The 12,660-nt window shown below is 42.4% G+C and overlaps 1 protein-coding gene across 2 annotated transcripts in view; it reads right to left on the minus strand.

The window, feature by feature from the left end:
- EPHA5 (EPH receptor A5) overlaps window positions 1–12,660 on the minus strand; it is a 938,871-nt gene that overhangs the window by 60,627 nt on the left and 865,584 nt on the right. For both annotated transcript variants that reach the window (XM_069630489.1, XM_069630488.1), the window contains exon 14: window positions 8,297–8,446. In XM_069630489.1, coding sequence (XP_069486590.1) covers window positions 8,297–8,446 — 150 coding nt within the window. The remainder of the gene's footprint in view (window positions 1–8,296; window positions 8,447–12,660) is intronic.

Consider the following 12,660-nt stretch of genomic DNA (forward strand, 5'->3'; position numbering starts at 1 on the left):
AGGCAAATGGCTTGGTTGTTGGGCCGGCATGCGCAAGGAGCTGGTGGCTCCTTAGTGTTATCTGGCGAGGATCTCCTTGAAGAGGTGAGCCTTCCACATATTTCTGAGGAGCTGTCAGACTGAGGTGGAGGCCCCCACGTGTCGGCATATTCTCTTCCTAAGAGAAAGAAAAGGGGTGCAGCATTCTGGAGCAGAGATGACTGCTTAGGCAGTAGACCTTGCTCCTGGAGCCCTCAACCTTCAGTAGGTGGCAGAAGTGGTACACAGCATACAAGGCGGGTCACGTGCAGGTGGAGATGGTTCACATCTCAATCATGATGTGGCAGGCCCCGGGATCCCAGGAAGAACAGCGCACAAAGGTTGCTTTTTACCAGATGCTTTGGTTGTTGTGTTGTTGCCCCTTGAATGCTTAGGACGAGATGTTCGGCCCGAATGTCCATAAGAAACCACTGTACTTCCCGCCCACTGCCACAAAACATGTAGTTATTATTATTTACATATTATCCATGATGTTGCTTTGTTATTTGAGGATGGTCTTAATATTCAGTTTGGACCCCATGTTAGAAAAAGAGATGTAGAAAAAGAACATTCTTTAAGGCAAAACTTTACCCTCCTTCATCTCACATCCAATTTTATGAAAACAGAAAATGGATCTCAGATGCTTTTTTCCCTCATGCTGGTGATGTTCGTGTTATGTGTTTGTTTCAGAAATCATTACCAGGTATTATAAATAAAGCATACAGGAAAAATGCAATTGTTGTCTTTACCTGCAAGAGGGAATTCTTATAGGCCCATTTTACCAGTATTCGGGTAATTATTAAAATAATAATAATAATCATAATAATAATCACATTAATACTCTAAAGTCTATCATTTCATTCAGCTCTCGTGAAACGACCACTACCAATATAAGCAGAGTAAACATCCCCCACTGTTTGAATTGCTGTTCTTTTGCAGATTTTCTTGAGTGCATTTGTGGCCATGAAATGCCAACTGCCTTGCAACTGAAGACTTTGTGTTATGATTTCAAATCTTGCTAGGCCTGGAAAAGATCCGGGGCTATGCTAATGTCGCTACTGACGGGACTCGGGGATAGATAGCCTTTTGGTTGTGGCCCCTGAGCTTCTATCTGGGGCTACAACCAAAAGACCCAGGGCTAGAGCCCCCTAGACTCCTAGCGACGCGGTGTCCATTCACACTTTCAAATGAATATTTTAACATGCAAAAGTTCCGAATGCAAAGCATTAAAAAAAAAAAAAAATTCTAAACTTTTTCGATGCTTTTGTGTCGGAACTTTTGTATTTCGAAAGTTAAAGTTTTACTTTCGAAACTATCACTATGAATCTAGCGACGCTTCTGCTTGTGTCCAATACTCCTTTCTTTAATCAGTCTTGTAGTATCTCTGATGAACAAGCGCATGTAATTGCATATAGTGAAAAGGTGTTAAACAACTAGCTCCCCACTTTGGGAAGGGAGTGTCAAAATGGTGCACCTTTCAGTCTCCTACTCTTCATTTGATTGTCTTTCAGTTTCTTCAACCATCAGTACAGTAATTACTTACACTTTTCATCTGACTTATAGACCTCCAAAATATCCTTCAGATGTCTTTAGATACATTTTTCCGATGCTTTGTCACAAATTGCTACCCAACACAAATGTAACATTATATTAGTTGATTGTAATCTTCCTAAAACAATATCTTTTTTTTTAAATGTTGGGGACATGTAATGATGTATTAGCTGTTCTTGATTTATCTCAGATGGCCTCTACAACTACACATATGTAACATTCTGGATTTTGTTATCCTCCCTCCCAGCACCTTCACTTGTGTCAGTTTTGATGTTGAATGTTCAGATAATTTTCAATTGCATTTTTCTTTTTCTGCTACTACTTCCATGTCGGTTGGTCAACTAAAAACTTAAAACATAGGAACAAATCAAGTTTTCTAAAATGTCAACTCCTGTCAAGAAGTGGTGTTTCAATTAAACCCTTTTGGGGATAAAACAATGAATGCTAATTCTGCAATTTCAGGTTCATCATCAGTCTGTTCCTAATTGCATACAATTCTGTAGCACCATCTTCTGAAAAGAACTGGAAAAATCCCAGAAAGGCTTCTTGGTCCTCACAGACTTCAAACAAAAACAGTCATCAGTTGCGTAGATTGGAAAACCTCTGGTGGACTCAGTGATAAGGTATGCTCAGCATGCCCTCATCACAGGATGGCAATTGTTGAGGTCAAAAACACTTACTATTTCTTTCAAATCAATGTGGCAACTATTAAGTCGAGAACTACTTTTCAGATGGTCCATCATTGTGCTAATCTGGTTCCTTCATCCACGGTTACATTATTAGTTGAACATTGCACTGCACGAAATTATTCTTTATTGTCAAAATTGCATCAATTTAACAAGATGTTGCCAATCAAAAATTATCTATGCCCAGTCCCCTTTTTAAAGTTTTTGGACTGGCATGTTTTTGGCAATCTCAGATTTGCACATTTCTGGTCATGTCTCCATGAAGGATTTTGAATCGCTTAACCTGATTTTTATTTGGATGATGCTTTCCCTCCTGGTTTTAGAGTGATCTTTTTATTGAAGCCCTTTCACCTTTGCTAAAGATTAAAAATCTTTCTTTGTCACAAGGTGTTACCCCTGAATCAGCGGAAAGCGGGTCAGATCTCTTTCCAACTTAAGAAGGCCTTTGTAAACTAATCCATCTTAAGCAACTATAGACTCATCACTAGTCTCCCATGTCTCAGATAAATTAGATGTAGCAGTTTCTTTACCGCTCCTAATGACAATCATCAATTACTCTACTCCCGTTAGTCTTTCTTCCTCGTCTAGGAAATGTAATTGCCATCTTCCAGGATGTGGGTGAATCCTTAGGTCAACTGATTTTGGTGTTGACTACATGTTCTTGCTGCAGGACTTCCCTGCGGCTTTTGATAGGCTGCAATAGCGGGCAAGCAAGGGTTTGGGAGGATTTTGAACTGGGTTAAATTTTAACGTTCTGGCTCATCTCAAGATGTTCAGGGTGGCTGTTCTTTCCCCCCTGCCTGCCAACCTGATGTGGAGTGCCTCTGGGGTCTGCCCTGTTGCCTATCCTGTTTTAGCTATATATGGAGCCGCTGAAAGGTTTGGCAGCTTATTGTCACACAGGCATACACCAGTCTGCAGATGACACCCAATTGTAGCAAAAAATGTAATTTCATGAGGATGTCTCCCATTTCAAGGATTGGTTTAAGGCGATTTAGTGTTGTTTGCTGGCTTCCGATTTGCCATTTAACTCAACAATACTGAGTTTCTTCTTTTCTCTAATGGGACATCAGATGGCCAGTTGTCTACCGTGGGTACACATGTTATTTACTGTTCTCTTGTGTCATCCCATTATTTTGATTTTGGCAGGGCAACAGCTATGTACAGGTATATGTGGCAAGGAAACGTCAAGCTGCCCATTATAAAATGTCCCTGCTTCACTGGTTTAAACACTTCATTTTGTTGGAGCTCTTTCGAATGAACATACACCTGGGGGGAGGGCATTTCCTACTTATGGATATCCCAAATTTCTCCTTAGACCCTTCAACTCAGTTTTACATATGGCTCCACAACTGGCTATTGGCCATAGAAAAGTTTACAACATCACACCCATTGGCTCTATGTGATGTCACGTGGAAAAAGACACCAGGTAGGAGACTTTTTTTTCTGCACCCCTAAAAGCCTTCCCGCGCATATTGTATGATAGGCATAATTAACTATTATATACTCAAGGCGTAGAATATATTTGCGGAAAGTGCTTGATTTAGTTGAGAGTGCAAATTTGGGGAAATGTCACCACCTGGGGGCCATTTCCTAGGCGACTTTATCACAGGGCACCCACCCATTCTGAAAACCCTACACTGGATACCCTTTTGAAGCCAATAGTAATTTTAAACAGTGCTATATAGCTGGCGGCACCATTCATGTTTTTAGATTAGCTGGTGCTCTTAGTTGGGCAGTGAGACACTAGAAGCAAGATGCTAGCATGACCTGAAATACTGCACATTAGGACAAATATTTAATGCAAACCAAGATTGCTATGTTGCCATTCCTTGGATGTGGAATGTTCTCCTTACTTCCTTGTATTTGCACCTGTATTTATTTTTATATACAGAGCCCTTTCGCCAAAGTGCTTTGACAGTATAATAAATCAACAACGGTATAACATAACGCTGGAGGTTATGGAAAATACATAACAGTGATAAGGCATGAGTCAGAGACTGAAGCGAATGGGTCTCTAGCTGACACCTGAAAATATTGTAAGAGGAAGAGGCATGAAAGGGAGAGGTCGGGAGTTCCAGTGTTTGGGTGCCAGGAGCGCGACGGAGCGAAAACAAGAAGAGGCGCAGGGTGGCTTGGGGACAGAAAGAAGAAAGAGGGACTGTGAACGGAGGAAGCAAACAGGAGTATATATGGAAACTAGTGAACAGAGATATTGAGAAGCAAGACCATGCAGAAAGTGAAAGGGAAGAAAGAGATCAAAGGAGAGCAGAGAAGCTGAGATGAGAGTGGGAGTAATAGAGGAACGACGGGGGAGCCAACATAGTAAATGAATGGCGGGTTAAATACAGGGTCCAAGGGAGCACGATTAGAGGAGGGAAGACCAAGAAAAATATCAAAGCAGTATTTAAGTCACGAGAAGACCGAGGAGTAAATCAGGGGCCAGATTATCAAAGATTTGCACTGCTGCACAAAAGTGGAGTGAATGAATTTAGCACCGATTTTACTGCTTAGATAATTGGGAATGGAGCAAACAGATTTAGACCCAATTCCTATTATCTAAACATGTTTTCACAAGGGCCAAAGAGAAACAAACAGACTGTTTTATTTACTATGTTTGATGAGTAACATGGGCAGAAATGTAACAAAAAGATGTCTTTTAATGTTATGCAGCAAACCTAGTAGAAAAAAACAGCATGGTTCATTTTTAGCCCCAGTGCAAATGTTTTTTTTAGATGATACCAATTTTGACAAAACCTGTTTGCTCTATTTTATATCATCAAAACATTTGATCACTTTTTAGAACTCGTGCAAATTTTAGATAATCTGTCCCTAGAAGCGTAGTGGCCAGGAAAGAAAGAAATGGTTGGGGACGGTGATGATTGTAAAGAAGATAAGGAGCAGAAGAAGTTGCAGAGGAAAAATGAAGAGAGAAGGAGAGTGAGGGTTCAGAAGTGACCCCAAGTGTGCCAGCAGTGGAGTATGAAGAGTACCTAGATGGGGGAAAGGAGATACGGGATGGGAAGGGAGACGGGGAATGGGAGGATGAGGGGAAGAAGAGGACCTCAGTATTGAAAGGGTTAAAATGGAGAAGGCGGGAAGCCATCCATGCTTTGATCACAGAAAGACAAGAAGGAACAGTTTCCTGAAGAGAGGGAGAGAAAGAAAATGTGAGGGTCATCAGCGCAAAAGTGACATCAGAGATTAAAAGAGCTGATGAGTGCTGAGAGGAAAATGGTGTACAGGGAGAAAAAAAGGGTGGCGCAGAGAGAGCAGAACCCTGAAGGATCCCCAACATTAAGTGGGCGGCGGGAGAGGATTCAGACAACCTTTCGATACATCCAGAATGACCTATAGAAGAAAGAGAGGGAAGGAGAAAAGGGTGATCGACAGTATCAAAAGTAGAAGGTTATTTTGTTTTTGTTAGGTGATTCGTCTCTTTTGTTTTGTATCATTATAAACTATATTTCCACTATTAATAATTGTCGGCTGTTCATTGCTCCATCTAAGAACTGGTAAGGTTCATGCTAAATCAAATATGTGTAATAAATAAATGATAAATATGACATTATTGCAGACTGGACAACCCGAACGTGGCAATGTCCTAAATTTCTGTGTGTTTTAATATCTTTCAGTACCACTACTGTGTAGTTTCTCTGATTTAACTAGAGTGTCTGCTTTCAATAATTTCAATTGGCAAACTTATAATGTTGGCTTTCCAACTATGAAAACTAAAAATGGTGTCTTCTCCACTTGTTAATTCCTTGTTGATATGTGTGGTCCTTTGTAAAGGCAGCCCTCTTAGCAGGATCTAATGTTGACTTTCCAATCAGGGTTCACGGAACACTGCTTGTAATTTTTCAAAACAAGTCTCAGTTCCCCGTGTTCAAAACTACTGATATTTCCCCAACACCCTGCATCCCCCCATTACTCCCATCTGTCCTTGCTGTCTCTTCCCCACCTCGCTCCTTCCTGCGCTCGTTTTACAAGTCTCCCCATGCCTCCTCCCCATCTACATTGTTCCCTCCCTTGTCCACCTGCCCCCATGCACATTGGGTTTGCCCGAGACAGCCTTGTGGTTGAAATATTGGGGCATGTTATGCATTGCTGATGTGGCTCTAAACTGGTGTTGAACCTCCAATGATGGTCACTATGTGGCGGTATGGCATGTGTCACCTCGCTCAAATGGATAAGTCTACTTTCACATTTCAGGTGAAAGTTTTTTTTCAAGCCTTTTTAAACCCATCATGCCTTTGTTGGTGTTTGAGATATAAATGGACTCATTCAAAAATTAAATGTTCCTATTTTGTTACGACCTGCTGTACAGTATTTGTAAATCAGTCATATTTATATATTGATTCAGTAGAGCTGTGTAATGCTATGTAGGTGTGGTAATTTTACCCTCAGTCAAGTTTGCTGTGCAAGTGTTGCCGAAACCTCCCTTTTTATCTGGCCATATTAATTGACATTGCATCTATGCATTAATAATCATTAGCACCTGGGGTGGGGAGAAGGGAGAGCTGCCAATCAGGTTCCTTGGTTCGCGGGCTGAAACCTCTGATCTCAGTTTGCATTGCATGGAACCTGCAGGCTGCCTCCTTCGCCATGACTGCAATCTTCTCTCCACCCTCCATTCCCTTTTTTTTATATCCCAAACCCCCATCCCCAGACGGAATTACCTTAGTGTGGCGACACCCGCCACTGCTTCTCACCGCCTCACTTTGCTGGCCATAACAGAAATAGAAGAGTGGCACCGTAAGGAGCTCTGCCTTCCATCTCCATGGTGACCATTTTGGAACCGTGAATTCATAGAAAAGACACTGCTATCAGCACCCCAGGTTATCCCTTTGGTGCTCCAACGTGCTAATGGTGTTAGTAACCTGTTCCACAGGCTATACCAGGTGTAACATCCCAGTGCCTTCATTTAAAGCGCTAGCTTCGCTCTGGCCTTTAACTCGGGTTGCCGGGCCGTTACCCTGTGGTATAGCCTGTGGAACAAGTTACTAACACCATATTAGAACCCTGTGGGTGGGAGCTGGCCAATCAGGAGGCTTGAAACGAGGGCTGACACTCCTGATCTAGCCCGTGTTTCAAGACACCAGATCGCCGGCTCCCCAACCTGCCATCTTCCCCCACTGCTGCAGTAACTTTGTCCCACAATATCCACTTATCTGTTTGATGCCGCTTCTGTCCTTGCTCCGTTGGGCCGCCATGGAAAGGAAAGAGTAGCTCTGTACCGAGCCCCGACTTCCTCAACCATGGCAGCCATCTTTGTACAGTATTTTCATTCAATGAAGGGGACACTCACCCGTCTCATTGCTTGAATGAAAATACTTTTTTCTAGCACCCTGAGTTACTGCTTTGCTAACCCAGGGTGCTACTTGCGTTATTAGCCCACCCTCCCTTCACCTGGTCTTTTAACGTGGGCTGCCGGGCTGTTACTCCTAGTATAGCTTGTGGAACGGGTTTAATAATACCATATTGCACACACTGAACAGTGGAGTATTTCCAGCAAGTTCAAAGCAAAAAGTTCTGTCTTCTTACCACACATTATTCCACACAATGATGCGTGGGGGAGGGGAGGGCCCCCTAGCCTTGCTTCCTCCAAACCCAAACCAACCCTACACCTATCCCCACCTCCTGTTTCCTTAGTTAAACACCCCCATGCATTCAACAATAATTTGATTTTAAAAAATCGGTGGTAAAAATAGCTGAAATGAAATAATGCTGTAAAAAGACTGGCTACAGTTCAGGACATATCTGGGAAGACTGAGGCAATCAAATGCTCTCTTTCAGCTCGTTGTCCATCGAGGAGCTGGAAAATGCTCGCTGAGTTAATTATTATCGTTCCTGTATGAGTGTGCACAGTACAAAAATCTCTCAAATGTGCAGGGAAATAGCAGTGTTTTGATCCTGAGTTTTTCAACAACCATGATTTTGTTTTTAAGTGAGATAATCCGCTCCCTTTCCGTGCTAGTGTGATCCGCGCCTTAGACCGCACAGTCTGTCTGCCAAGCCATTATCCATGAGCAAGTACTTACATCTTGATTGGTCATCTCCCAGTAGGGCCTTTCGCCGTAAGACATCACCTCCCACATCACTATCCCGTAGCTCCAGACGTCGCTGGCGGAGGTGAACTTGCGGAACGCGATCGCTTCAGGTGCTGTCCATCGGATGGGAATTTTTCCGCCCTGCAAGGGATAACAACAACAAATCATTGCCGAAACTGTCTAGGGATGCTGGTTTTTCCTCTTGAAAGGGGCCGGCAAGAGGAGCCGTATTTTCAGGTAAATGGATTTGACAGCATGAGCCCTGTTTCCGTACTTGCCAACCCATATGCATTTGAACTGCCGCTAATTGGCTGTCCTGAAGGTTTCTCTTCTAAAGGCAGTCAGAAAATGGGAGCACGTGCAGGCTGCACATCTCAATTATGGCCCGCTGTCTGATGCAGGTATACAGCGGGTAGAATGCAGCAGGAGCTAAGTAATGCAGCAGGCAGCCTTTTCTGGGCTCTGACAGAAAGCAAAGGGGGGTAAATAGTGTGTAGGTTATGTGCATGTCATGGGGCTCCACAAAGACTGACTCCCCTCTAGGCCTTCATTGGGGTGGAGAGAAAACCTGGAAGCAATAGGTTCTAGCTTTGAGGTCAGTTAGGGTTCCCCTCCCCCAAAACCTCCTGACCAAGTGCTATGAATGTTAAAAGGACCAAATAATACTACAATGCTACTGGCCTCTTCTCTATGTGAAACTGTTTACTAACATTTTATTTTAGACTAGTGTGAAAGTATAGACGGTGTAAGAGGATTCAATTCAACACTACAGCTAAGTCAACGCCTAGTCTATAATACTGAATGAAAACCCTTATTGATATATCTTTAGGTCCAGTTCATGCGTTCTGGATGACTACCCCTATATAACACCCCTCTCTTGGAATCCCCCTGACCCCACTGAGCCAAGAAGTAGTTCTGTTTTGCAAGTTAAAAGGTTTATTTGATAATTTAAACAATAGGTATATATATCCCACTTTATAATAAATTAATACTTGAATAGCACACTTAATCTAATATGATAAAGATCAACAACGGAGAATCTGGCACTCACACACTTCTTATAATCACTAATGAGTTGACATGAAATGGATAAGGTAGCACACTGGTAAATAGGAACAAAAGTATAATGTGGTAGAGGATGCCTTATGTAAGCTCAGGTGGATGCAATATTCAATGAATGCAGTACAGAAAATACGCAATATGATTTCAACCAAACAATGTAATCACTTTTCTCTGGCTATTCACTCCCCCCCTCTTTATGCAATGCAAGGAAATGGGAGGAAAGCACACAGTTCTCAGAAATGCAATCAATGTAATCAGTTCAATCCAGCAAGATTAGACAACAGAAAACAGATAGGAGTTTTGAAATCACAGGCCCAAATTGCTTTGATATGTGTTGGCAATGAATTAAAAAATATGCTAAATTGCTTTTAATTCCCCTTTCAGAGGTTCAGGGTGAGTGGTATCTAGTTAATATTAGTCCAGGCTCACACTAGCAATGATGCAGGGATAGTTAGCAGGTTAAAACGAATTTCTGGCAAATGGAAAGCAAGCAGCAGCAGTTTTTACATGTGAAGAAATGGCAAATCGCGGTAAAATTCGCGGATGCGTGTTCCGCGATTGCGGTAAAACTATAAGGGGTAGGAATGCGGTTCTTGGTGCGATTCAAAGCTACGATTCTAAGCTATCAGAGGAAAGTTACTGCAAGTCTCTAGCCCAAACGGTCGCGGAGATATGAGCGATTTAATAAAGGTCGTTTTTGGGTTTGCAAATTTCAAAAGCTCAAAATGACAAGTGCAGCTTGCAACTAGCAAATCACAGGTGACAGCTTTACAAGTGACAGGTGACAGTTAGGAGACAGTTCTACTTAGGTTAAATAGATTGAATTAGATGAATTTAAACTAAGAGATTGGTTCTACACAGTTCTGCTGGGTACTCACACTATATTCTTGAATTAAATGGGCCTCATCACGGATCTGGTCAGGGTTTTAGACTGGACTCTGGTCTGGTCTGGTCTGGCCTCTGCACTTCACAGTGATCTGGGTCAGCTCTCTCTGCTGGTCTGGGTCTCTCTGGGTACAGCACTGCTTTCTCTCTGGTCCTCTTAGTTCTGGATAGATTGAAGTCTCTAGTTTGGCTTTCTGGAGGTTGATGGAGGTAAGTATGGATTTTTCCGGCAGAGCGTCCCGCTGCAGATGGATTTGGAAAGTCCCTATCTGTCCTGTCTGTCTGCTTTTATGTGTTTAGAATGTGGGTGTGTTCTAGCATCACTGACCCTACCTCTCTCTCAGCTTCTAATTGGTCAAACTTCCATTTATCATTTGATTGGGGAATGAACTGTGAGTCAGAGTGATGTCATTTTACAGCCTGCAGAAAGTCCACTCCTCCTGTCAACTTACACACAAATCTAGATTTGAAACAAATACATATTTGCAGAGGTACATATTGTTTTAAAATCATATGCACCCATCATGCATTACAGGAGGTATCCCCTGTTCAAACTCTGCTCTTCCTGGGAGCTTGCATTCAGAACTGGCACATATTTCACTTTTTAACTGATTTTGCAATTTCTGACATGGACCCAACTTTACATACATGTGTGCAGGGAGTAGGGACATTAACTGATGAAGTTTCAGATTTTTAACATGCATACATTTAGAGTAATATCCACTTGTCCGCTAAAACCCCCCTGAACATGCCACCGGGTCGAAAAACCTCTTAAAATGTGGGCTGAAAAATCACAAGAATTATGGTATCATTTATAAAATTTTCACATGTCCGCTCTATGAGTTATTCATCTTTTTAAAGTTATGTTCTGGCTCCAAAGGGGTGTGGTTTACCCTCAGCACAAGGTTGAATTTCTGGTTCTTTCCAGTTCTGCCAAGCCAGCTTGCTCTCACAGGCAGTGCTCCTCCCAGCTCCTGCCAAGAGGAAGCTACAATTTACGACTGCGGTAATAAAAACCTTTGCCTGAGTGAAGAGGGCTTTGTTCACTCTCTTGCAGAGCACAGATAATTCAATTATCAGATAGATGGCATATCCTTAGTGTGGGCAGCAAAAGGAAGGTTGGCCTGGGAACACAGTGGTGACTCAAGTTTCACTGCTGATGGGGGTAGTTGCCAGGCAGAATCAAGTTCCTTAAGCCAGACTTTCAGCTACTGTCATGTTATTTGTTGCTTTTTAAATTAACTTGCAATTTTACACATGCAGCTAGAATGCTGATTCTAAGATTAAAACTATGACATTTAAACAGTTACAAAGGCATGTGACACCAAACATAGCTCACTCATTTAATCTAAACATTTTCGATTTTAGTGTCTTTAAATCCAGTGCAACTTAAACTGCTGACTCCATAGCAGTTTTGTTATAAGCATTGTTTTGGGCTCTTCATTTCCCAGATTTTGTAGGCACACAACACTCCATTCTACCAAATGTCTGCTGGTGTCCAGTGAGTTTTTAGATGTGTTGCAATGTTTAAAATAGACAGTTTGAGCCTGCCTTCAGAGAAACACAGGGTGGTTTTAAACTGCCGGCTTTTGGATAGTGGTGAGTACTGGTACTGCACCCATTTTTGGGATTTAAGAAAATGAATTCCCAACAGTTATGGGTTTGCTTTTGGCAATCAGCATTGCCACTCCCAATGGTTTCAGACTACTGTGCGGGTAGTCCAATGGTGGTTTTAAAGCGCTTTGAAGCTAACCGGCGCTACTGTTTTTCCTTTGGCAACCCATTTCCCTCATGGCAACCCAGCCTTTCATTCTCGCACTGGTGGGTGGCAAGTGAGGCAACCATTTTAGTGTGCGCACAAACTGCGCAGCTTTCCTGGATTTCAGCGCACATGTGGGTTTTCCGCCATCTTGAATTTTCTAAGCCCACAGCACCAAATGTTGTGGCATGATAGCTTAAACGTGGGTCAGGACACCCAACAACGGACAATGGGCAGGCTATCATTACCACAGTAGGACCACTATATATCCTAAGGCAACAGCTCCCTCTAGCAGTGACAACAGGCGATGACTGCATCAGACAAACATACAACTGGCTTTTTAATATATTGTTATATAGGTTGAGAGAATATGTATACCTGAAAAATAACAAATATAAACTCTTGCCTAAGATATGTCCACATCTGGGTTTCTTTAGCCCTCTGGGTATGACCGGAGGCCAAAATGGGGCCCCCAGCTTAGTACTGTTTACAGTAGAGGGAGCCATGTCACAAAACTATTGAACTTGGGGTTATATTGGGAAAGGAGGTTGTTTTCATGAAAATGTTAAGAAACCCTAGTTTAAAAAGAAAGAAACTGAGAAAAGCAACTACTGTAGGGATCTGCACATTTTGGGCCCGATTCATGGAA

This window comes from Ambystoma mexicanum, chromosome 6q (genome assembly GCF_040938575.1).
Source record: "Ambystoma mexicanum isolate Mex_15411 chromosome 6q, UKY_AmexF1_1, whole genome shotgun sequence".
Classification (NCBI taxonomy): Eukaryota; Metazoa; Chordata; class Amphibia; order Caudata; family Ambystomatidae; genus Ambystoma; species Ambystoma mexicanum.